This window comes from Struthio camelus, chromosome 3 (genome assembly GCF_040807025.1).
Source record: "Struthio camelus isolate bStrCam1 chromosome 3, bStrCam1.hap1, whole genome shotgun sequence".
Taxonomy (NCBI): Eukaryota; Metazoa; Chordata; class Aves; order Struthioniformes; family Struthionidae; genus Struthio; species Struthio camelus.
Window position 1 is genome coordinate 84,562,223 of NC_090944.1, and position 27,406 is coordinate 84,589,628.

The 27,406-nt window shown below is 37.8% G+C and overlaps 1 protein-coding gene across 8 annotated transcripts in view; it reads right to left on the reverse strand.

Moving 5' to 3' along the window:
* The window catches only part of UTRN (utrophin), a 402,533-nt gene that overhangs the window by 277,885 nt on the left and 97,242 nt on the right, over nucleotides 1-27,406 (reverse strand). For all 8 annotated transcript variants that reach the window (XM_068938835.1, XM_068938836.1, XM_068938837.1 and 5 more), the window contains 15 exons: nucleotides 26,433-26,540; nucleotides 25,712-25,891; nucleotides 24,572-24,741; nucleotides 22,365-22,488; nucleotides 20,682-20,769; nucleotides 17,990-18,225; nucleotides 17,540-17,720; nucleotides 13,046-13,191; nucleotides 12,218-12,430; nucleotides 6,262-6,375; nucleotides 5,237-5,392; nucleotides 4,065-4,235; nucleotides 2,717-2,896; nucleotides 1,975-2,109; nucleotides 1,303-1,452 (listed from right to left, as the gene is read on the reverse strand). In XM_068938835.1, the coding sequence (XP_068794936.1) occupies nucleotides 1,303-1,452; nucleotides 1,975-2,109; nucleotides 2,717-2,896; nucleotides 4,065-4,235; nucleotides 5,237-5,392; nucleotides 6,262-6,375; nucleotides 12,218-12,430; nucleotides 13,046-13,191; nucleotides 17,540-17,720; nucleotides 17,990-18,225; nucleotides 20,682-20,769; nucleotides 22,365-22,488; nucleotides 24,572-24,741; nucleotides 25,712-25,891; nucleotides 26,433-26,540 (2,352 nt within the window). The remainder of the gene's footprint in view (nucleotides 1-1,302; nucleotides 1,453-1,974; nucleotides 2,110-2,716; nucleotides 2,897-4,064; nucleotides 4,236-5,236; nucleotides 5,393-6,261; nucleotides 6,376-12,217; nucleotides 12,431-13,045; nucleotides 13,192-17,539; nucleotides 17,721-17,989; nucleotides 18,226-20,681; nucleotides 20,770-22,364; nucleotides 22,489-24,571; nucleotides 24,742-25,711; nucleotides 25,892-26,432; nucleotides 26,541-27,406) is intronic.

Below are 27,406 nucleotides of genomic sequence, written 5' to 3' on the forward strand. Positions count from 1 at the left end.
TAAAAACAGCCGTGTTTCAAAAAATAGCTATTCTATGGGAATCAGGGACTTTATGACACACTACAACTTAATATTGTTTGATGTGTAAACCTGTACACTTTCTTTCAGACCAATAAATTCTCTCTCTGCGTTAAAATGTGAAAGCAGAGGGTCACAGTTCCTTCCTTCCTCCATCACTCCCTTCAATATCAGAACTTTGACGTTCCTCTGAAACCTTGCTTCTCGCATGAGAGTGCAAGTTCTCCACACATTCAACGTGCATGCACACTCATAGGAACACACATACAGATGCAGCACATAATAAGCAACCTAATCTATCAGTACCAAAGCAGATAGTTTTAGTTTTGGGGGAGGATTTGACATTTTTTTGCTGGTTTTTTTTCCAATATAGGAACAAAGTACTTGAAAAAAAAAAAAAGCCATCAAACCGTATCTTCAATGGCAGCATGCAGCCCCTAGCCGAGGGCACTGCATCCATGTATCTGACTTATAATGATGATAAACTGAAACTCTCTCCTCCTACTACACTTTGGTAACTTCAAAAAAATCTCCAGTCCCACAGTTTGGAAGGGGCCTCTATTACCAGGACACAGACCATGAATTATATAAACTTACGCAACCTCAAATACAGCTAGCCTTCCTCTTCCTAGTAAATCTAGGAGAGACGAGACCAAAGCAGGAGAAGGAGACAATATAAAAGGAGATGAGGAATGAAAAGAAAGCTTTTTTTCCCCCCTTATTTCCTTTTTTGTAACCATTTCCAAAAGTAAAAACATCAACTATTCATGTTCTTCAGTTTTAAGTTTAGTGAGTAGCTCACCAGTATTTATGGTAATAGGAAAGGAAGATTAACCTGGTTAGTAAACTGCCGTCCTCTTGAGATTGAAATCCCCCTTTTGCCCCCCCCCCCCATGCCAAAATTATCCAGAAAAATACTGGTATGTAGAGGAGAGAGGAGAAGGAAAAAAAAGGGGGGAGAGGAGGAGGAAGGAGGGAGGGAGAGAGAGAGAGAGAGAGAGAGAGAGAGAGAGAGAGAGAACATGCAAGCGGACACGAGATCGAGGATGCGTGGGAGTGCACATATGCGTGCAAAACAAAACAGGAATCGAATCAGGTGAAAAAAAAAATGTATCTTGCTTAGGACATTATTCCAAATTCAAAGTGGCTAACATTGTGAAGGTTTTTCCTCTCTTCCTGCATTGCAATCCTGCAACCGTGAATTCAACAATCTAACAGGAATCATTTCAGACCACTGAGCTGAAAAACTCTAAGTCTCCTTGAACCCTGCCCCCAAATTCTTACCAAGTGACTCAATTCCTCATAGCGAGCATTGAAAGCCTCCAATTTTTCACTGATGATATCATCAAGAATCCCTCCATCAATCAGTGTCTGCCCAAGTTCTCGAATCTGGGTTCGATTATCAGCTGGATGACGCAGGACTGATTCCAGGGACTAATTAGCAGAGAAAGTTATAAAGATCAAGACACTGGACATTACTGCTTTTTCAGAGGTGAAAACTTGCCTGCATGGACAGAAGTTTTTACACTTCAAATATCTTGGCAGTAATCTAAAAGCATGAATTAGTTATGGCTTAATCCATGACTGCACCAGGCAAATACAGTGGTCATTTTATTTTAGATAATTAAATTTCACAGCACTTCTCACGTATTCACCATTATTTCATATTATAGAGCTAGAAGGAATTAATCAATTCACATAGGGCAGGAGACAGCACACAATTTTATCTCTGCATGATAGCAAGTCTGGCACAATTGTTATGAACAGCTGAGCTCATCTTCTCTTTTTGGATCTTACAGCTATCCTTTCCAGATTCAGAGTAATGTGTTCATTTGACATAAAGAATCAGAACATTCAGTACACATTCCAGAATGCCACTAAAGTGTAGATTTCTTTCGTTGTTTTTAAAATAGGGCTATCTGAAAAATTGCTAATCCAATAGAATTACTACAATACCTCAAGAGCATCATTGACAGCATCCAACTTATCAGATAGATTTTCTGTCATTTGTACCCTTTCTTCCAGAGTATTTAGCCAAGCTGTTTCTAGATCAAGATATTGAAGCAGCTCAATCCAACAGGACCATACCTCCTAAAAGTAACAGCGAAATTCACATTAATACAGAATGGCGGGGAGAGTTCATATATTGTGAAAAGCTCGTATACTCTGTGTTATAGATATATTCACCTAAAACACACAGGTAGAACATCTTCAAAAATATGCCATGCCATGGTAAGTTCTAGCCAGAAAAATCTGTAACTACAGAGCAATATATAACAAAGTTCAGACACTCCTCCTGAAAGGTAGGACATACACAGCCTGCCCAAAACCATAATCAATCCATTCTAATTAGCACCATCGTTAGTGTATTTCAGCCTTTACTCTGGAAGATTTTTTTTGTCTTTTTGGAAGAGACATGGATGGAGAACAGAGCTGTGGAACAAGGTTACTTATTCACAGAAGTGCTTATTACAGCACACACACAGACAATCAAAGTAAAACTGGGTGGTTTCTTGTGGATTCTAGGGACATAGTCCTAAGGAAAAGAAATCCTGGAAAGCATGATTTTCCTATAGCAAAACATGTTTATGCAGAAGTTATTTTATTTAATGACACAATCTGACATCTTCAGCGTTCTCCTCCATTCCTCTTGTGCCACCTACCTCCATTTTACTAAGCTGAGAGCTATCACTCATACCTCCAAAGTGTGGCATTTCCCGCGGATTCGATTGCACAGTAACTGGTAGTTCTCCAGTACGACATTCAGCTCAGTTGTCAGGTCCTGACCACCAGATGGCATTTTGGTGGCCAACATCTTGATGTTGTCTTTGAGAATCTTCACTCGCACCTCTTTCTGCAATACATCCTCCTTTGCTCTCTGCCCAAAGAAACGTATTACACGGTCAGCCCATGTGTTCAACTATTAACCATCCAAACCAAAAATCAGTGGTTTAATCACACAGGTGTGTTTGCTGAATATTATTCCAAGGCTCATCTTTATTCCAGTATTGAGTCTGAACACAAAAAATTCAGCATTAACTCACATAGAATTCAAATGATGTTAACAAATATGCACGTTCTATTAAACAATCATAACCATACAGACATATTTTCCACTTAAGGTCTGCTCACTGAAAAATCCATGATTCAGTGACCTGAGATAGAAATGTACCAAAGTAGAAACCAGAGCTTAGATGTTTTTAAAAATAAATATATCAGGGAAGAAAAGGTAGAAAGGTAGGGTGAATTTACAAAAAGTTGCAAGTCTCAGAGCTCAATAATTATCTCTAAAGTTATTTAGCAAAAAGGATGGAATTACAAAGGATGTGTGAATATAGATTTGGGACCTCTCCCACAGTAGGCACACCCGTGGTTGGGCTGGAGAAACATGCAAAAGGGACAGCCAAAAAAAATCCTTCAATCCAATTGGATTCATAGGAGCTTGGTAGCATACAGGATAAGTACAGAGCAGCTCCCAGTGGTCAGGTCCAGAGAAATCATGTTACCAGTTGTTGAATTTTGCCCTAACGAACCTTCAGCTAGGAGGATGGCTGGGAGATGGATAAACACAGATGTGAACTAGTCTGCACAGAAACAACCCAGAGGCTCCAAAAATAGAGACTGTCCCACAACTGTTTTTGTTCAGGCTTCAGAGACAGTTTTATGAAATTCAAGTACCTCTGCTATGTGAAGTACAGCATTTTGTGCTAGAATTTTCTACATGATAGCATTATTGTTGGACACTGTTGAGACGTCTTTTAAATGTAAGTCATTCTGTAATCAAGAAAACGCTAGTTAATGGAAGTGTGAAGTATGGAACACAACTTCATGCTCTCTTAGGATAGGACTATCAAAAATATCCAGCCTCATCTTAACTCTGCTCCTGCAAATGCTAGTGAGAGTTTCACTCTCCATTCAGATGAGAGCAGAATCAGGGTAACTCATGAAAGTGAAAGTAGAACATCTCAAGTTGAACATCTGCTTTTCCATTTGTGTCTTAAAAATAAAAATTCCATGAAGTGAAGCTGAAAAAATACATTCCTGACCTTCATTTCCTCCACTGCATTCTCTAGTTCTTCAGGGGACTTGTATTCAAAATCTTTCTCCAGATATTCTTCTTCGGCTTGGGTCATCCATTCTTGCATCTCTGCCAAATCCTTCTTCAGATTTACAGCTTTTTCCTGACTTTCAGACAAATGTTTTTTCTGACTAACAATCTAGAACGTGAGGTGGGAGAAAGAAACAGTGTTTTTGTTACTTGAACATTTCTGTGTATGTGGAAAACCACAGGTTTGTGTTGAAACAATTTCTATCAAAGCATTTCTCAGAGCTTTTTATTTAAAGAAAGATATCACTTTTACACACGCACAAATTCTAAATAAACCAAGCCCATGAATCAGTGGATCAACCAATTGGGGGGGGGGGGGGATTCTTTTCTTACTGTTTGTAAACTGGTGACAATCCTCGAGAAACCAGTCCGACAAAAAACCCTTCTGATCACAAGTATCATAGCTAGATGCATCTTTAAATAGAGCACGTAAACATCTTTCAGGCCTCACTCAACATTCCAGTCATTCTGAATTTTACATCAACAGCCAGGGTCTCTAACACAGACCTTCCCCAGGCATTGCAACTGAAGCATCTTTCTCTAGACAGAAGAAAGCTTCCACTCAGAAGAGAGACTCACATACTCTAGACTGAAGTGGTAATCTATTTACAGCCATTTATTTTTTCAGAGCTGCTATGAAGGAGCCAGAAATTACATAGGGTCAGAGGAATATTACGGATTTTAGGGACAACAGAAGAAAAAGGCCAGGCTGCTTTTCAGTAAAGAGGTAACAGCACATAAAGTCAACAAGTTAATTTTTAGTTACAATTAAATAGGAAAGAGTGCAGTGAACTCTTAGATACAAAGAAGTGCACATATTCAAACAAAATTACTACTGAACAGATATTCATTAATATATTCACACTTCAGAAGGATTTACCGGGCCAAGTTGGATTTCAGCCACTTGGACAGTGGAATATGTAAAATATACTGAAATTAGTGTGATGCGACTGCTACAAAAATTAAACTATCAATTTTCGTTTTCATTGAAAAAGTTGTCATAGCTGAAGACTTATCATCTAGCTGTTCCACTGCTTCACCATCCCACCAATTCCCCCCAAACTGGGCAAACATAGTAGTAACAACATTTGCAACAAATGGGGAACTCACCTGTTTGCTCAGCTTCTCCCATTGTGACTGGCAGTCTACTAGCCTAGATTTTGCCCAAGTACTTATGCCTGCAATAGGCTGACTTCTTAGAGCAGACTCTACTTCTTTCATCTCTTTCAATGATAGTTCAGTCTTCTCCATTTCATTAACAAATTTCTAAGCACACATCAGAGAAAAGCGTTATGGAAGCACACTACAATACCCTCTTCTTCAGTAAGGCATTACATACATTTCAGGATAACAATAATTTTGTAGTTTTTAATTATTTCAGAGAAACTTTAATAAAAAGCAGAGTGATGCTGTGTTCAATACCATACTGTTTAGAACAACTCACTCAGTTGCTTAAAACATCGAAACTATGCAACTAAAAGCCACAAAATACAGCTTGCCGTACACAGTGCCAACATTCTCACACGCCAAATGTCTACACTGGAACAGTGCAAGTTTGAAGATGATGTGCATTAAATACTCTGATGTTTCTGGCATGCCTTAGACTGCTAATATTCCTCAGAAAACAAACATTTGAGGGTACAACTTTAATCATTTGCTGTCAGATGAAATTCTACCCATTTGTAGTGATCACTATGTGCCACCAGTTTGGAAGAAAGAACGGTCTTAAAGGTAAGGCATAAACAACTCCTCAGCCTTAGGAGTTCCATGATCAGAATTATTTTCTTGTTATTTTTACTGCCCTTGAAAGTTTAATGAAGATAGCACTTTTCCCTGAGATTCACCTCCCTTATGATAAAATAGGGAAAAATATATGTCTTTTATAGAGGAGTTAAGGTCAATTTGTAGATGACTCTCTGTAAATACAGTGAAGGCCTCTGAAAAGTACAAAGTGTTATGGCTAAACACATGAAGAACTGATTAAAACATTGTCTGAAAAAAGATAAGACAAATTTTCTGGCAGGCTTCACTGTATGAGCCTTGGACAATATTTAATAATAGTAGTAAAATAATAAAGGAAGAGATGCTAATCATACCGTTTATTTCAGAAGATATCCTAGAACAGTAAAACTCACTGTGCACTGGTCAAGTTGTCTTTGAAGTCCTTCACTATCTCCTTGAACAGCCTTTTCTGTCATTAAGAAGTCCTTCACCCCATCCATCCACTTCTGAACGATTTTTGAATCAACCTAAAAAGAAAATTGTAACGAAGAGTTGATATAACGCTGTGATGAAGAGTATACAGCTGCCGCATTTCAACAACTGCTAGCAATGTTAAAATAATATTTTAGAAGCAGCTAGCATTGCCTAGATTTTGTTTCAGACCACTTTTTAATACATGTTTGTTCTCAAACGCATGAGAGGTAAATTTGCAGTAGTGTTATTTTTACATCCGTGCCACAGAACAGTTTAGTCGACACCACCCTTCCCCAGGCTATCACACCGAAACACTAGATTAGGAGGCAACCATGGGTTCAATCAGTATTTTGCTACCCTTAACACACAGGGCCTGGCTGAATGCTGGAAACAGCGTTTTCCTACCAACGGCAAACACGCACAGCTGCTTCCTTTACACTCTTTTGAGGGCATACTGCACTCCAAGGAGGAGAGAGGGCCAACTGCTTTGTTGATCTACAAGTATTTGTGGAGAGAACTGGAGGCAGAAGGTATACTGGGAAGCCACTAGCCTTACAGAGAAACACAAGCACAGAAGGAAAACACCATACGGGATTAGACCAATCATTCAACAAATCCAGTTGTTTGGGGCCAACAGCAACCAGTGCTAGGTGCTCACTAGAGCAACACACACACAAAAATATATACAACTGCAGAATTGTCTGACCTAACATGTGGCAATTGCCTTATATCTGGGAGACAGGGAGAAGAAATTATATGCCCTTCCCATGCAATTGTAGAAGTTTTCACTCACCCTTCAAAACAAACACAAATACTAGAAAAGGGAGAAAGATTTATTTTGTCCTAGTTCTGCGGGGTTATGCGACTGTCATCATTAATAATATGGCTGGACTTTTATAATTAACATTTTCTGAACTGTGTTTGGTTGGGTTTTTTTAATTGATGGCATCTCAGTTTTTGACACAGTCATCACAACAGATGCTGCACTGCTCCTTGGGAAGCTGAGTCAAAGCTGATGACTTCCACACTGTATTCTGCATGTCACCAAGAAAAAAAGTGTACACTTTGTTTCTCTGAAAACCTTGCAATGACAGTTCTTTCAAGATCAATATATTACACACTGCTTTTCAGAAAAACACTAATGGAAACCCATTAGACCATGCTTGTGTTTATTTTTAGCCTAACACTGCTGTTAAGGTGAAAGTCATAAAATTTTCTTCATTCCTCTTCCATTTTTCAGAATTTTCTGCAGCTGATTAGCCTGAAACTCGTTTCCCAAAAACAGACCCCAGGAGGCTATAACAGTTAAACACAGCTTGATGCAAAAGTACATATTTATAAAGGCTGCCATTTGACAAAACGTTTTAGCATATACCTAATTTAGTTTACTTATAGTAAGTTACTTACATAAGTAGATGAACTGAATTAAATAGGATTACACACAATGTTAGGAATTAAAATTAATTTATTTAAATAACTTGCTGAATCACAGGCCAAGTCTACAGGAGTTTAATATAGCAAATGCTCCCGCACCACACAAGTGAAGAACTATCAGAGGAGAACAATCTAATGTGAACTGTGGATGTACAAGAGTTCATAAACCACAATTAGAGAGGAATTAAAACACTGGATCAATTTCTAAAGTTTATTTCATCCAGAGAAAAATATCAAGTGTGCTGAATATTAACTTGTTCACTCTTAGAAGAGCCATATCATACATAGCTTTATTTTTTGCTATACTTTAAGAGAAATTAAGGCAACATATAATCAAAAACATTGAAAGTAAGCCACAAATTATTAGAAGTATGATAATATAGAAAACAAAATATATAAATTCTAATCTAGAAAATGCTAAAAAAAAATAAAACACAGATGAAATAAGCCTTGTCTACTTTTCACTTCATTTGACTATTATAGACAGTCTCAGAGTAAAACCAGTAAGGCACTAAAACGGATCACATCAGTAATGCACACGCTGCCAGCGGGGGAAAGCCTCTATCGCACCACAACTGCAGAAGGCTCGTCTGAGAGCTCCAGACCCTTGTGGGGAGACTCGGACCCTGTATGAACTCTAACACAGCCTTGCTTATTAAACTAAATAGGCCATTTTAAGTACTGTTCACCTGTCTGCTCAATATTAAAATGGGAATACTTATACTTAGTTTCTTTTCAAAAGCCTAAACATGAGCAATGCCGCTTTGGGAAACTCCAGTTTTTAAAGCTGAATTGGGGGGAAAGAATTAAAAATAAACCAACACTTGTACACGGATGCAAGAGACCAGATATTCTACAGAGATTGCCACACTCTTACACTCATTCCTTTTTTCTTTTTTTTTTCCCCTTGTAATAGGCAGACACTCCGTCTCCTCTCTTAACCAAGAAAATATTGCACAGCCATTCTCCATGAGACTAACCTCATCTCTCCAGTATCCTTCTCCAGTACTGATCCATAGCATATGTCTCCTTATGACCATATAACTAGCCTCCTGTATCAACCTTTCTTGCAGACCAACTTCCACCCTGATATGTCCTGTGCTGACCAAGATGTTTTTATTTAGCCTGCTCCTTATTCTCATTTCTATTCATAGAGTGCCTGACTACTAACACCTCTGTAGCAGTACTGCTCCGCAAATGGGGAACCCACAGTATATACATATATGACTGTCCATCTACTGATAGCTTTATAAAACATTTAGAAAATGCAGGAATTACTACTAAAACAAACAAATAATAAAATCAATGTATGAGAAAACATCCACATTGTAAGCCCCTTAAGGTATGTTTCTACAAATATCACTAGTGCATATTTCTTCCATTATCAGTTATTTAACTGTTACTTTCATTATTTTTTCTGTTTAGATGTCTTTTTCAACATTTGTATATGATTTAAGGTAATAAGCAAGTTTCTAACTTCACACTTAAGACAAAATTCCATTCTCAGACCTATATGGCAGCAGGTAAACTTCAGCACTCTGCTCTCTGCAGCTCTTCAGAACTCCTACGGGAAAAAAAACCATGCGCTTCACCCGTGAGTGATTCATATACACAGTGGGACTAACATCACTTCAGACAGCTGTGCAGAACAGGCCATTTTAACTTAGACCAGAACAGACAAATAACTGATTAACGGATGACTGAAAGTACCATGCTAGTACTGAACAAAAAGCACTCTCCCCTCAGTTAAAACATGAGAAAGAATATGCATTATCAGGAGCTATTCTTGACCTAGTTAAAGCCATGCTTAAAAAAAAAAGCAAGTGCACGTGCACCTTACTCAACTGAATACATCATTCTGAACAAGAAGGCACTTGCAAGAAATTAGAGGGAGCAAAAAAATGCTGCAAAAATAACATTAAACCAAGAAAGTAAATAGGTCCTGCTCAGTGGAAGACATAATCAAGGCTACTAGAAAAGAACAATCATTGGAAGAGTAAAAGTAGCAAGAAGCTGCTGTACAAAGGATGTTGAGACAGGCTTACATGCACTCAGCTTTATCAGCTATTTAGCAAAACAGTAACTAGAAGGAAAAGGAAGGGAAGAGAATAAGACATTGTGAGAAATTGTACGTTTATGTCAAAGGCTGTAGAAAAATTAATGAGAGGGAGGTTGCTGGGGAATAATCACAAAGGGCTTGCCTATGCCTTCGATGTTCATTCTTTACATGAGGCTCCAACATAAGCTGGATCACTTTGCACAGTCAGCTCCTGCTGACCACCTGCATCAGCTTCTCTGGAGCTCCAAGTCATCCCCCAGGCTGCTGCAGAACGGGTCCAAAGGAACCAGACTAAAAGCAGGAAATCTTTCAAAAGTATGTGCAAAAGGACACATATTCCTGCATGTGTAAAGAGATAAGCTTTTTATTTATCTCAATGCTTCAGGTAATATAGCCTACCCATAATAAATGAAAAGGTTATAGAAATGAAATGAACATTTTTCCTCTGAAAACCTGCAACTCTCCATAGGTTGGTTTGTGGTTTCCATTTACAAGTTCACTAGACTAGACTGAACTGCCATACCTATGCTATTCATGCCCTTCCATATACAGAAGATGCTCTGCTAGCAACTCACCAGTAAAATGGCAGCTTAAGTCCTAAAACTAATAATCAGTGAAAAAAGCTTGATGTGCAGGAATAAGTTTCTCCATCCAGCCTTCTCCGCAACAAAATTTTTCATGAGTGCATGCGTGTGTACTCTGCTCTTAACTGAAGTTTAATTAAAATGTTATCCCTACGGTGGTTTTTTCAGACTTGTGGTTAAAGAAAGTAAGGCTTGAGGCTTTTACTATTTTCCAGCCGTAATCAGCCACATTTTGTCATGCAAGTCAATTACCTGGCCACCACATGTCTATACTTAAATAGTCATTAAAGCTCCTACTTGAATAAAAACTTAGTTTGCAGTTTAAATCCACTGTCAAAGTAAAATAATACACTTTTCCACTTCACGGAGGAGGAATGGGGAGAGCAAGATCAAAAGAGATCTTTGGGAAAAAGTGGCGGGGGGCATATAAGATACCACGTTTTGTGAAGGGTTCATATAGGAAGTTGCTTGTTTATAAAGCACATGAAACATACTCTGTTAAATGAGAAGAATACAGAAAATTCTATATATTTAGATACGTTTAAGGCATGTAAAAATACAGATTTCTACTAGCTAACGCATGTGTAATGCAGTTTGGGAATTCAACATCCTTGTATCAGCAATTTCTGGCTGTAAAAAGTGGCAAAGCAAACTTGATACTCAGAACTACCACCTCTGGCATAATGAGAGAAAGAGAGAGAGATTAGAAGCATCTCTAAAAGCACATTCTTGCTTTCTGAAGTTTAATACACAATTGAAAAATGAAAAACATGTGAAACTTATTCAAAGTCTAATTAAGCATTACTCTAGCAAAAATGCACAAAAATTACGCTACATTTGGGCACTTATACTGCTCTGATTAGTTTACATTCTCTAGTTGATACTGAGGAACAACAGTCAGTGCCTATTTAGAACTTCTGGGTCACAATAATATTTCAGTAACACAATATATTTAATTTATACTATTTTTTCCTCTCCATAGAAGAACATAAATAAATAGTCTAGAGAAGGGACAGGGACTTAAGAAAATATAAAGAAACCTGTCTAACTAGTAAATCACGCTAGGTCAACCTCACCAAAAAAAGTTATTTAAGCACCTACCTCTCCCCTTGATAACAATAGGTTAAACATTTCAAAACTCTTGCATTTAATCCCTCCCATTTTAAAGCAACAGCATTTCCCGTCGTTCAGAATTTGCCGATACATGTATTTTTTTTTCTTGTGTGCTCATTACTTTTAATGCCTTCACTCACCTTCCTCACACTTTAGAGGCCATTTGTGGGAACTGGAAAATTCTTCACTGTTCCTAAACACTGTCTTCACTTTGCTTTTCAACATGCTGTACTAATCTGGGTTTCTGTTGACAGAAACCCAGCTTGAAGGAGATTTCTTATAGCAGGTATGGAATTTCAATTTTAGATGTCAAACTAGCAGGCAGCGGGCATGTTTGACATCAACTGCAGTAGAGGGCACCCAGTCCCTCGCAGGACTAAGCCATTAACAGCACAGCTCACGTACCCCTCACTTCTGGAGTAGCCTTTGCTTTTTTCCCCCCTGGTATTGAAAGAAAAGGAATGCTCATTTTAAGTAAAAAATAATTGCATTAGAAGATGAAATAATATATTGGGCATGTTAAAAGCCCTAAGCTACCCCACTAGCACTACACTACGTACTTGCACACTCTGTCAGACTAGTAGTCTGTCAACATTTCATTTCTTATCAATTAGCCTCACCTGCATGCCTGGTTCTGCAGAAGGACAGAGAAAGAAAGGGCTCCGAAACAGCTGAGCTATATAAAACAAAATCCTTCCACTTTACCTCAAATATTCTGAATTTGGATGTAATTTCTTCCAGTAGTTGAACTTCTTTAGCTATCTTGAGCTTTAACTTGTCCCAATGTCCCTGCACATGCCTGAATTCTTGCTTGTAGACCTTTGCTATGTCAGAAGCAGCCTGTTTCTCCAAAGCCTTTGTTTCTTCAGCAAGTTTATCTATCCTGGGCTTCTGGGCGTCTAGTGTCTCACAAATAGTCTATGGTGGAGGGGAACAAACAGGCATGTCTTCATACAGTATCAGCTGTACAACGGGTGCACATTCACATACAAGTGCAAGTACATCACAGGTCACAGAGCACAGATACAGTGAAGATACAGATACATTTTCCAGTTACTGCTGCTGTTGCAGCATAACGATGTCTGAATGAGCTTTTAAGTAGCAAAAGCTTCAGCTGCTATACTAGCACAGGAGTAGAGAACACAGAATGGGCTCTAAAGTCTGGCTAAGCTGATAAACTCACCTGGGCACCCAAGCCTCTGCTGTGCTCTTTATCTCTTGCACTCAAGTTAGCAAAGCCATGTCTACACTACTCTGCAGTTGTAAAACACACGGCAGTGTAGACATAAACAGGAGCTCAGTTTTCTCCTCTCTGCAGTTTTTTTTTTTGGTTTGTTTGTTTGTTTGCTTTAAATAGGCTGAGAATGCCCTTTCTCCTCAGTCTTATAAAGCAAAATTGTTATAACATTTAGCTGCAAGAAAAGATTTGGACACTTCAGTTCTGAAAGGTACTCTTCTGGCTTGAATAGAATGAGAATTCACTATGGCATTTCAGATAAGCAGCTTTCTAGCTTCAAGAGCAAATATAATTACCTTTGTCTGCTGCAAGGCTTTTTCCACCTTACTAGGGTCATTCACTCCACTCATGATGGACTGTTGCTTGCATTCCACTTCACTCAGCATATCCTTCAGTCTCTTCAAAGAGTCCAAATAATCCTGGCTAGGCTGACAGTCTCTCTCTGTTAGGAAGTTAAAACAAAAAGGTAAGGAAACAGACACAAGAACCAAATTAGAAGAGATGAGAATATAATCAAATCAATCAGATTCGTGATAAAATTCATTAGAGATACTTGTAAATTTAATTCTACTGAGTCTTTCCAAGAGCTAAAACTGTACCAAAATATATTTTGCTGATGACAGTAGTTTTTCCTTTAAAAAAAGAAAGAAAGAAAGAAAGAAAAAAAACAAAACATAACAAAACATATCTACATGCCATTCTTTCCAAAATAAAGAAACTAGTAGGGAGGAAAAACGCTGTGGGAGGGAGGAGTCTTCTCTTTCTTCTTCTTCTTCTTTTTTTTTTTTTTTTTAAAAAAGCTGCTCCCTGTATTGGTAATTCATCTTTCATATACACAGAAAGACAGACTTAAAAATGACTATCCTCCCACCCTCAACCAAGCTCAGTCTCATTTTTAGAAGTTTCTTATACATTTAAGCATCTAAACCACTTGGGGTGGGAGGAGGGAAATCAATAGAATTTGGGCTTTTACATGCCTAAATCCCTAAAATTTTGTATTTTTTAAGTTAAAAATTTATGTTTATACACACACACACACACACACACACACACACATACATGTATCAGCTTTCATTCTATTGCCAGGATACAGAGACACTCTCTGGGCACGCTGAAGAGAGAGTTAAATTTTGGATGGAGTTTATGCTTAGAAACATTTGTTTGCACCTCTGATTTTGATTAAGTCTGTCTTCTCTGGAATCCCACACAGGATGCAGCACATTCATTCTGGAACTTCAGAATGAAAATTTTAAATTTTAAGAAACTATAGCAAACTTTTTTTTTTTTTAAATAAAAACAACATTGTGGCATGTACTTTCTCTGGCCTTGGATACCTAAGCAGTTTCTTTACTGACACAAGTGAAGACACAAGTGAGATTTAAGCTAAGCCTTGTTGTGACTCACCACGTAGCTTTTCAACAGCTTACTGTCAAAGCTGCCATACCATTTATAACTACGGAATGAGCTGACATTTCTAGAGACAACTATAGCTAACTAGTTCCCTTTCTTAAAAAGCCAATATCAATTTAAAGGGAAAAAAAAGTTTGGTTTAAAGCAAGTAATAGCATGGTCACTAAAACAGAACAAATCCTGAAGGAGAACCGAATAGTTAATAGGAAAAAATAGGCTCCCCATTGATTTAAAAGAAAAAAAAATTAAGTCACAATATCCATCAAAAATGCCAACAGAGACTGTACTAAGATTAAGCACCAGTCTTGATACATAGAGGGGTTTCAGAGGTGCAAAGAACAACCATTAAATAGCTAAACTTCTGTCACTAAAAAAGCCTGACAAGTTTATAAGTTAGTTAGATTGCTACCACTAGTTGTTCCTCCCCATTACAGGGCTTTGCAAGTCCTTTTTACCAACAGCAATTCAAACTATGTTGTAAATAAAAGAAAAAAAAATTCTGTATTGACGTTTCCATTTCCCTCTACTCTTCAACAATACCAAGTTCTTCTGACAAAAACACACTTTTTTTGAAAAGACTGTATATGCAATCTGTAGACAAACTATCATTCAAAAAAGCTATACAAACACATATCTAACACACTGTGACGTGCCACACATACTAAGATATGCAAGATGTTTTTATCAAGTAATAAGTGGTTCAAATATATTAATGCTGCCTCATGTGACGCGTGGCATGAAATAAAATAATGAATATTTTAATCACATCACTTAACAATTGACTGAAATACACAATACCAATAAATTTAATCAAAATACATGAACTAAGTCAAAACAGACATAAAATAATTATTCCTAATGGCAGGAACGAAAGTATAACCTGTAATTTGAGCATGGCAAGCAGATATGCCACTCATACAGTTTCCTGTACTGATATAATTGAAGCACTCAGGCCTTGTGCACTGCATTACATAGATGGCCTAATAATTAGTAATTGAAGCTATTTCTATCATATATAAAAAAGAAGATTTAAAAAAAAAAAAAGTGTTATTGCCCCTCCATCTGGGACTGTTAGCAAAATGCTTCCTCTAATTCCTAAGAAACATAAAATGAAAACTAAGGAAAAAGAGTGTCCTTATAGGTCTGTGCTCTTGATGCTCAGCTGTAAAATATTAACAGAGCTACATATTTCATGCACGACATTTAAAATCCGTCAGAAGCTAGCATGCCTGGTTTGGATGTTCATAATGAAATGTTAACGTAACAAAAAGGCTAGCAGAACGTGCCTGAAAGGCAAGCCAAATTCCAAATAACTTCAAAGATGAAATTTCCAAAAGGAATTACATATGACCAATGAGCTCAACAAAGCTGTGAAAAAGAAAATGTTTCACATGCCCATTTCAATTTTACAAGGTTCTATTCCTCTGCCATTTTTTATTACTAGTATTATTTTTTCTGTAGCGCCCAAGGTGCACATAGCTCTTCAACCTCTATCATCCACCTTAGATATGTTTTGCTAATCCATTAAGTGCAGTTTCAGGTATGCTGCATCCTTGCACAATCACTTAACTCCAGGGAACAGTATGTTTTGCAATGTGCACAGAGGAAGTAATGAGATACCAGTTTCTTTTAGGTGAATAAAAAGCTTTTGTCCGCCCGATCCAAAGCCTAGTGGAATCAATGGCAAAACTCTACAGGAATTCAAGGAGTTTTCAGTCCAGCACTATCTGAACAACTTTTTAATAGCAGCATATAGAGAAATCATTCTGTAACCCTCTCACACCTGTATTACCTAGAGTATTTTCAAAGGATTTCAAACTTCCATTTTCAGTAATAACAAAGTCCATGCAAAATATAGTATTTAAATTCAACTAAACTGCAGTTCATCTCAGAGTTTTTTTATTACTTTACTCATTTCTCATCTCATACTTAGGACGTTTGGTAATTAGTTAGCTGAGTGGGGAAGTATTGCAGATTGAATCCCTAAGGCTGGCACCAATGCCTACGGAAGCTGACTGAAGTGTTTCTGTTAACTTCAGCAGACATTGGATCACTCCCTGAGGAGCAAAATGAAAAAGATGCAGTTGGCTTTGGACCACATTTAATATAGAAATACCTGCAGTTCCTCCTTCCCTTCAAATGCTGAAGGTATTTTACATAATAAATATACTTATTATTACTCATACAAAAACATGGATATGCGTGTAAAAATATAAGCTCTGAACATCAAAACAAGACAACACTGATATATAGGTCACATAGATATAAAATGCACAAGAAGTTTTTGCTCCAGGTCCTGAGACCAAGTTTGCCAGTCTGGCCAACATCAAGTTTTCTCAACTTGCACTTTCTTGATCGCACTTGATCAGGATATCACAAGTGCAATAAACATAAAAGCATGACAGCGCTTGCCAGAAAAAGCAAAAGGCAAGAAAGCAAAGACAGAGATGCACAAGGTAAATGAAGAATTTAAAAAAAAAAAAAAAAACAAGTAACTTGATAGCATCACTTTCATATTCATATTTTTTTTTTGGGGTGAGAATATTATAATTTATGCATTAGTTTACAGTTTAGGAATATTTGAGAATTATTATTTTACTAACCAATTATCTAAAATAAAATTATATTGTTTACTAAACAATTCATCTCTCTTTTCATTTGTAATGTCCTTAATAGAAATTGTAAATGGACTTGTGTCTTCCAGTGTAGCTGACAGCTCTAATTCTGACTTTATTATTTTCATGCAACAGACACTTCCCACTAGTCAACAAAAACGGTGCTAGAAAGAACCGCTCCAGATTTGCCACTTTTGTTTCAACTATTATTATTTTTTTTCCAGGAGAATCTCAGTTGAAAACTGGGATGAAAAGCCCTCAATAAAAAAAAAAAAAAAATAGTGTTTGAAAATACTCCGTCACTGAACATTACAAGTATACTTAGAAAAGAAAAAAATCCCTCTAACTTACTTGCACTACTTTTTTAGCCACATTTTTGCACTCCCTCCTTACAACTTCATTCCCAGCCACATTTGGAAATCTCTGATAGTAAGACTTTGACAATCTATCATAACTGAATGATACAAATTAATGATCTAAATACATTTTCAAAAAAGGCCACTACATACTGTGGCTAAAAGGGAAAAATTGAATATAAAATAAAAAACTCAAGGAAGTTAGCATCTTATATACCAGCTATAAACTCTGGACAACACTCTCTATGTGATTTCCCATGTGTCTGTCATCAAAGGTCAATACCAAGCACCTCTAGTGTGCAGACACTCTGAGATCATAAGACTGTTCATTGAGATAACAAAATCATTTTTAGAGGGAAGAAAAATCAGAACACAATCATCAGGCTAACTTATGCAAAAGAACATTTACCTTTCTTCAGTTGCCGGTGACGTTCCTCCAGTTTCTGAGTAGTCAGGCTGAAGCAATCAAGAAAACCATTCAAGCTCTCCTGAATAAAATTTGGAGGCTCAGGCTGAGAGGTGAGCACCTTGCAGGTGACTTTCAGGTGTTCCAATCGAGGGCTCAAGCTTACGAGATGAGTCAACTCCCGCTGTGAAAAATTAAAAACAAAACCAAACCACATACTCACCGAAATCTTTCTATTAACAAGGTAAGGTATCACAGCTAAGCTATTCTATATTACTAGGCCAACAATTTAAAAGTTCTTCTGAGACACAGGCATCAAAAACCTCCAGTGAAATTTGGTGCACAGACACTTCGGGAATTCTAAGTTTCCTTACTGATCAGGCTAAGCTCCTCCGGGGTATTCTGTGCTGCCAATAGCTTCCTATCAAAATTAACAAGTTTTGCCAGACTTACCTGACATAAATCCTTTAGGACTGTTGAAGGCTGGGATGCTGAAGAAGTGTTATTTTTAAGCCAGATCTCCTTTTCAATTACAATCTTTTCAAGTTCATCCATTTCCCTAAAGTAAGCATTTATGTCTTCCTGGTATTTTATCTTTCTGGCCAATTCCTCCAGATGCTGAATCACTTCTTTCCACCCTGACAATACTTTCTCCATTGTGCTTCTTATATCCTCTGTAGAAAGTCCCTCTAAAAAGATTATATAAATTGTTACCTTAACTGCAACATATTTTGATTAACAAGAACGCAACCATTCCGTTCTCCAGATACAGGCACATATTTGCACTAACACGCAAAATGTTTTACTTCCAAGTTAGCCATCCATCAAACTGTACTTATTACTAGCAGTATTTCAGTTTTTTATTTCCACACTATTAGTGGAAGGAAGAGCAAGTGAAACATTCCATTTTCTTTCTATCCCTTTGAAAACTTTCAGTTCTTAATGATGAGCTGACTTTCTTCACCATCATGATTCTCTTCACCATCATGATTTGTGTTTGAATGTTGATACATAGATATAAGTCAAACAAGCTTTATTCTAGTAGCAGACTTCCAGTGAATTATTTTCTTTGCCGAGTCTACAATCGTTAAAAAAAAAAAAAAAAAAAAAGAAAAAAGAAATAAAAAAAAGGAGAGAAGCAGCAAATTGGAAAGCATCAATAAGTTTATCAAAAAGGTGGATGGAAATCCTGCAGGGCCAGCCTGGGAGAGAGGGAATAATGCCTAACAATACCACACTGTATGCAGACATGATTAAAAATGAGGTAATATGAATAGCTACAAAAGCAACATGACAAAAACACAAGGCTATTACCAGCTTACAGAGACTACAAGAAGAACTTCCTATACCATCTTTTTGACTAGTCAATGCCATACTTGAGAACGTAGCAGTGTAAGTGAACAGATTTCCCAACCACATGCATTCCTTGCTCTTTTATTCCCTCAGGTGGCAAAAGTAACTGATGATTTTGCCTATGTGAAGAAATTAAACAGTACATTCTTGCTGTTGCACATTTCTGATGAAGATTCTGTTTCAAGCTACCACTTCTTTTGAATTTATCAGCTCTGTCCTTTAGACTGGGAGGAGATTCATATGGAGTTTGTTTTTTGTACTGCTTTAGCACAAGTGGAGCCCAGTATTTTTGGTAGTCAGCCAGCTTCTGTAAGAACACTTAAAGGCTCTGCTCCACTGATCCTCCCCTATGCGATGTACGCAGCCCATATGTTTGCCACATCTACAGAAAAGAAGCACAACAGCCTTGCAACCAACTAGCCACGTAACAAGAGCATGCATACAATAGGTCAATTGCCATAACTGCACAGCCTGTATATGTCCCGTGACATGAACGAATGTATACACGTATATGCCTGTGCTGTGCCTTATTCCACACATGTATAGCTGGCCCTGATTTTAGATAGAAAGATTGCTGCTCTGAGTTGGAGAAAACATACTAGTAGACCCTAACAAAGCCGCAGGCTGTAGATCAGTTTTCTATGCCTTATTTTCTATGGATCCCAAGACATAAAACATTAGAAAGTGATTTCTGTAGTCAGATACTGCGTATATAGCCATAACATATCAGAGCTGGAGGGGAGAGGAAAAAAAAAGTTATAATCCAAACTCCAGGTCAAATCAGTGTATTCCAGTCATCAGGTTTAGGGCAATAGCACGCACTGTGAACAGAGATCCAGGCCAGTAGTAAAGTAAAAAATTTCAGCTATAGCAGACAAGGAGGAAAGGATTGGAGAAGCTCTGCAGATCAAGGTATCCCAGCATAGGTGCTGGCAAGAAGAAAAATCTCACAGTTGGGAAATCCAATAGCAGTCCACATTTTCTAAAAGGTGTGCTAGTCAGTACACTGGATAAAGAGACATCACCTTTACACCTGGCTAAAAAGTCAGTTGCAGTGACTTCACCAGAAGCCAAAGGCAAAACAGATCTAGAAGACTGTCTGCACATTATCTCTACAGCTCTGCTACAGAGAATGTTGCATTTCACTGACAGACTTTTATCATATTTTGGAATCAAATTTTGGCAAAGCTTAAAGATCCAACTTTCACTGATGTTAATTTTAAGTTTCCAAGGATAGGTGTTTTAACTAACAGCCAATCATTTGCTCAAGCACGTAGGCTTCTCCTGCCTTTGTACCACAAGTTGTGACTGTATCATCAAAACATACTGACAGTTTTTACAAAAATAGAGAAAACTAAGGAGAAAAAAAAAAGAGTGAGCGAGGTATACACACATTGTCCAACTTATGTTTGGTTTCAAAATTTCCACATCTTTAAGGCAGTTACATTTGAAAGTCTTAGACCTAAATTCTCTGTGTGATTTAAAATAAAACCAACTCCTCCCCTCAAAAGCATACAATTATTATTTCAAACAATTATTTCTGTTTCAATGAAATTAACCCTTAGTTTGCAAATGAATGAACAAACACACACTAAACAAAGACAATTAATATTGTTTTTCCATAAACCTTACCAGTAAATAACATGTTTTCTTTCCTCTAATAGAAAAAAAAATGGAGGAAAAGGGAAGGAATATATCAGAATGCTTCACTGCAGATAGTGTATTTCATTATTTTTTCCCCAGTAACTCATGTAATTAAAATCATAAAACAGGAAAACCTCAAGTCTCTTACCTTTTCCCATTTGATCCAAAAGAATCTGTCCACTTCGCTTCAGTTCATCTAATTTCGGGCTTTTCTCAATCCTTTCTTTTTCTATTACCTACAAATTGAAACCCAAAAGAACAGTTTTAAGACAGTGCCATTTTTCTTGACTTTTCTTTCCAGTAACATATATATCCCACTACCATCCAAAACCACATTCTAGGTTTCTTGGATAAAGCACTTTCTAAAATGTGTGTTAGCCCTCTGCTTGCTTGGAAAACAGAGCGCAAGGAACCAGCTCTCTCAAAAACCAAGCAAGACGTTAGTACAGTGACACCAGGAATTTGGAAAAAAAAAAAACAATTAAGAACATTAGAGATGCTGCTAGATGAAGTCAGATATCGGGACTTTTATTCAAACATGTCACTTGTGACCAAAAATTCTAATTTTATTATATAAACCACTTGAGAATGGGCCTTTTTTTTTCACCCTCATACCTTCACCTGCGTTCTCTACAGTGATTTCCAGCAGAAGCAAACAACTGCCTGTTATCTAAAAGGCCAGCTAGCAAGAACTATAGCCCACTAGTACTCCACTTTGCTCAGATCTAGTGCTTCACTATTCTTCATGACAAAGAACTGATGAGGAAAATCTTATGCGCCTATCAAGATTTTCAGAGGAACAAATTCCCCCTCAAGACATATGTATTAGTGAATACTCCTGTGTGAGCCAAGAGGGAGAACACACACCTATGGGAAAGAAAAGTTCCCTTTTGCTCCAACCATTTAAAAATAGTGCTGTACATGGGAACCTGGTGTTGAAGTCTTGTCTTGGAGCCTGTTTTATAAAGAGCTACAAACATTCATACAGCTCTATAAATAAATTATTGTATTGTTTTGGTTTTTATATCCAAGAGCATTATCGTTCCAAGCATTCCTACTGGCATCACTGCGCACTAGAGCACTGAGAAGTCTCTTTAAAGATATTTTTAAATATTGCCATTGATTTCAAAAGCAGATTCAGGACCTGGTAATGGTCCCATAAGCCTTTACTAACAAAGCATACTCAAGGACCAAAAAAAGGTAAGAATGCATTCCTGAAACAGAAGGAATCCAAGACGGAAGTGGTTATTTCATAGCTCCCACAGAATCCTGCAAAAATTGCAGGTAACTAATACTGTGCATGGTTCTAACTATCAGGGTTTTCTCTGAAATTAACAGTAGGCAACAAGGCGCCCAAGCATTACAGTAAGAGACCACCTTAGAGCCTGGGTGCTATAGGGTTTACAGAGTGTCACTGCATGATGCAAGGAGTTTCTGAGCAGTACCTTGGCCCATCTCTGTCAAAATTCTATAAAGGTGGTTTCAGTCAGATCCATCTCCAAATACATGAGGGATCCTGTGAAACATGAAGCCAAATAATGCTGCTTTGTGGAAAATACAATAATCGTCAAAACACGCATTCATTAGAACTCCAAAAGTGATATTAGCAATATATGTTTTTAAAGTTTTCTGTGCATTGTGCAGCCCAACACTGACAAAAGGCTGTGACCAGCTGGTCAGAGTCTTCCACGTCTGCCCAGTTTTGACGCTATTTAACAAAAGGGACTTACTCCCCACAAAGCATTTGGATCAGCCCACACCTCCAGCTGACTGCCAGCTTACAGTGACAAAATATACTATTCACTGGAACATCCTCTATCTCCCCATTTACCTTCAACTTTTCTTTTGTGCTTGAAGTCTCTCTCATCTTCTTGTACTCTTTGATGTCTGTGCTCTGAATGGCAGCTCTTGATTTTGAGATCCAGTTCAACAGCTCAGCACTTTCAGCATCAAACCTAGTTTAAAAGGTCAGACAATTTGTTTTTTTTCTTTTGGTGATCTTCCCCTACTCAGTCACTCTGTCTTAAAAATCAAAAGTCAAAGTTCAACACATTCCTCAATACCAAAAAGGCAAGGGTGCACATAGAACGTTCACGTTTCTCAGATTACTACTCATAGGCTGCAGGACATGGACAGACTTTCGATAAGCTGCCATAGCAAAAAATTATGTTAGTAGCACTAGCCTCTCTGAACAAACTGAGAGGACCTGAGGCGATTCCTATTCTTTTTTTTTTTCCATGTTTAAATCTTCATGCAAATGATCACTGTTTCTTTTAACATATCACAAAACATATCTCTCAATGCTGAGTATTTTTAAAGTAATAAACTAAACCTCAACAACAAGATAAATAAGGATTAGATTTTTTTGCTTTTAGATTTTGTAAATATCTGCAACACTATTTAGTCTGAAGAAAGAGCTACCAGCTTAAGTACTCATGCTAATGACAGCAGACAAACTTTTCTGAACGCTTAGCTGACTGAGAACTAACTTATAGCTTAAGGTTTTTGACTATAGTTGGGCTTACCTAGTCTAATATAACTTTCTCACGCTTAAAACTTCTTTTAAACCAAAACTCTCCACCACCAAACAAACAAATCAAACAAAAAAAAAACTAAAAAGCAAAAAAACCAAAACACAATCACACATTCTAGAATTAATCAATACTACTCAAAGCTTTGGACAGAAGGGCAAAGCAGATAGACTACATGAACTAGAAGTCAGGCCATATTAGAATTAGAATGCTTAACACAGTCTAAACCCTAACACAGAATAACAGCCTGCCAACAGATACAGAAGTTACTGTTAGTAACACAGAAAAATGTCAAGGGAAAACCTGCCAGACTCCAGTTACTTTTCATTTGTTGGTTTCAACATGAGTTACACAGAAGAAGCAAAAACAACAGATTAAAGTTCAACCTATTCTACCTGACTCTGTATTACAATACAGTTTGAGCATTAGGAAAAGATAATGATCAAAATCACTTTTGCTTTCAAAAAATCTATAATAGTTTCTACAACTCATGAGTGATAAGGAGAGGACCGACAGGCTGCTGCCTGTGTTACTACAATGGTACCCCCAGGGCTCAGAGGTTCTTAACAGGGTTCTGCTTCTCCAAACTGCTCACAAGACTTTGCTCAAGTTCCTCCTCCCTTTGAACCTCCATTCCTTCTCTGAAAAAAAGTGAGAAGAGCAACTCTTCACTGTGCAAATACACATCACACGACTGCATGAAGAGCAGGAGGTTGCTGTGCTGCCTTCGATCTCCCTGAACAATATACCAATGGTTTGAACTACTGACATGTCAAAGAAATACTGATTTTCTCAGACAAACACAAAAAGCAAAATGATGAGCATACAGCATTTGCTTTCTTCATTTATCTTGACAGTAATTCCTTTAGGAATTATTTAGGTATGATATTTAATAAAGGCACATACATTTTATTAAATTATATATAAGGAAAAAAAAAACAACAGCCACTCCAGAAATACCTGTGAAAGGAGACATCACTGTAACACTGTGTAATGCTGTAAAATGCGTTATTATTAATGCGTTATTACAAAATACCAAGGACATGGGATAGGCTTCTGAGCCTTTTTGGGCAGACAGTTTCTCCCATATATTTTACGGGCGATAGAAGGGAATAATAAATAAATCAAAATACTTGGCACATTCACACTACTTTTTATCCAAAGATGCAAAGTATGCCTTTCCAAAACAAAGTAAAAATAATTAATTCTATCCTTCAACAAAGGAACTGAGGTACAAAGAACTGAAGAACTGCTTTTTTTGAGACACAGAATATCTAGTTTCCTTTGAAATTAATGGTAGATGCAAGTTTTCTGTTGCTCTGAAAACAAGGCTGCATGCAACATCCCCTTCTCCCTCCCCAAAGGAGGTGTGTGTTCTCCTACCTCACAGTGGCAACTTAAGTATGCCTCACTTGCATAAAAGCAGATTCAAACCAAAAAACTAACAGAAGTAAGTCCATGTAGTATCCGGTGAGGAAGAGAAAAAACGGCAATGGCAACTACTCACTTTTTCTTTGCTTCGCTGTCCCCTGGGATTTGCCTCTTCCTTGGGAGCGGTGGTGGGGGCAATTCCTGTCTGGATTGTTTAACCACTGCCTGTTCCTTCGGTAGCACTGTTTCTGCAGCAGTCCTCTGTGAAACTTGCGACATCCCCATACTTCCTACTGCTTGAGTTACCTATACAAAATGATTTACCAAAAGAGGTTAAATACCATTTCTAATGGTATTAAAGGTAACACACTATCTGCGAATTGCTTTTGCTTAATTACTTTTACTCATCAGACATAAAAGCCCATTCAGTCACTTATACAAGTGAACACAGCCAGCCCTCATGTAGCATGTTTTTCACAGACGCTAAAGCACTCTAAAGAAAAACACTGTTATTCTCATTTTACAAATGCAAAAAAAGCATTAAAATTCTCAGTTCAACTAGAGACTTGAAACTTAGGGGGAGTAAAAGGATGAAAACAGGCTTTGGTACCCTCAGTGCTTTAACTCAAATGCAAGAAAAACATTAAAGCTGGATTGCTGAAACAGACCCCTCCTACTCATTGACAACTTACTCATTAACATTTAACAATCCAGCCTGGCTATCATCATTGCAGGTCAAACAAAAAATTACTTTATTTTCAACAGATGAGAAAATATATGAGAAAACAGAGCATAAATGCTCGTATGATTCCCCTATATTTATCCATTCTGGGTTTTGGTGCTGGTGGATCCTCCACACCTCTGTTTTTGAGTGTCTCTCTCTCTCTCTCTCTCTCTGTGTGTGTGTGTGTGTGTGTGCGTGTGTGTGTGTGCGTGCGTGTGTGTGCGTGCGTGTGCGTGCGCGTGTTTTTTTTCTCTTAAAACATTTACAGCATTTGCATTGATTAATAACACATGGTCATCAGAAAGGTGAGGCGTAATCTTTCGGAGAAAGGAGTAAGAGAACTAGCTAGGTTAATAATTTGCTGTTTTGAAGACCAAAAAGCCCAGACAGCTTTCTTGGCGAATAGAGTCAGCCTCACGTGAACAAACTTGCTTATCCCTAGTCTGTTGCCAAAAATTTGCCTGGGCAATTTTGCTGATAGTATCGATGAAGTTTATGTAAATACAGACAGACATCTAAACAACTAAAAAGTAATAGAACATTGTTAGGTACCTGGTTGGAGTAATCCTCTAACTTCTGAACCAAACCGTCCCACCTCTGAGTTAGTTCCTCTTGATCATGGTCGATTTTCTTGGACGCTCTGTTGTTCCCAAGGATTTGGATCACATCCTGACCTATCTCATTCAGTTGGTCTAACGTTTGCCGCTTCATGCCCATGTCCTCTTTCAAAATCTGAAATTAAAAGAAAATATTTAAAAAATAAAGAAGATAAAGTAGTCTGCCACCTTTTAGCCTTTATTTCCATGAAAAAACGTACTACCTGAGCTAGATGCATCATAGGTTTCAAAACAGTTTTCTCATATAACAAAGCACTAAGAGAAACTCTCAAAAAGAGCACATCCCTAAATCAGCTGCTAGAGCAATCAGCAGTAATTTCTGAGTAACAGCTACAAACGATCAGTGTAGGTAGAAGCTGCCCTAACGTACCAAAAGCTCTGAAAAATACAGCTGATTGGCAGTCTTCAGGAAACTCCAAACCCTGTCAAACGCACGGGGTAGCTATCCGAAGAACGGCACACCAACCTAGAATGGTCACGGAGCCAGTCTCATACAAATTTTAAAAATTCAAGTCAGAGAATCTAGCAAGGAGAGAATTTGGGCCTGCCTTCCAAAAATGCAGTGTATTCACAGCTCTTACTGGAGTCAAATTGACAACTTGCTATTCATGCATTCTCTCGAATTAGACAGAGTCAACCAGAATAGGAATACTTACTGCTAGTTTTCGAACATTCACGCTCAGGTCTGTTTGATCTTTGAAGTTGCCTGTTTGGACCTTATTTAAAGCCTCTTCTTTCTCTGTTAACCAAGCTTTCAACAAGCACTGCAGATCATAAGGGAAACAGCACAAGAACATAACAAGTTTCTCAAACAGCTTATGATTAATTTCTTCTTTAGGATCTTTACATTTAATTAAAGCATGGTTCTGCAATCCTTACATGAAGAAATGTCAGTTGGCATTAACAAGACCACTAAATAAATGGAGACAAAAAAAATTCAGATCAGAGGAGAGCCAAATAATACTTTTCATCACAAAAATTTCAGTAAGCCATTTTGCAAAATTTCAAAGCCCTTCCTCAGCCCCCAAACTCCCCAAAGTTATTAACATAGTCCAGGTATCCACCAAAAGCTGACCTCGAACTTATAAATGCAGCAAAATGGTCTGTATGCCTTCTTTCGTTCTCCTCCCTTCTTCCCTCTGTGATTCAGAACCAGCTGTTGCAAACTGTTTTCTTGCAGAAGCTGCAGCAATGTTAATTCTGAGTTCTTTTAGTCCACTCGGTCAGTCACAGACCCAGATGGTTATTAATTACCACCCTGTTTATTACACCTACTTCCAAATGGAAAATAACTTTAGGAAACACTGTCTCATGAACTTCTGAAAGCTGGGATAGTCAGCTTTGGGTAGTACCAGTTCAGGTTTCCCTTCTTCTGGGAAATCTGTCCTGAGTCTTACTTCTTTTCAGTCAGGCAGCACTCCTATGGCAACTCCAGCAACAACTGGCATGAAACGTCGGGAAGCATTTAGTGTGTTTTTTACATTACACTGCATCAAACAAAGTTAAAACAAATTGCTGCTGTTGCACAGCCATCTAACCCCCCATAGACAATAATACACAACTAACCTCCCCCCAGTCAAGCTCAAATGTGTGGTCACCAGCACAGTGCTACTCCTCCTTGTTTGAAAGA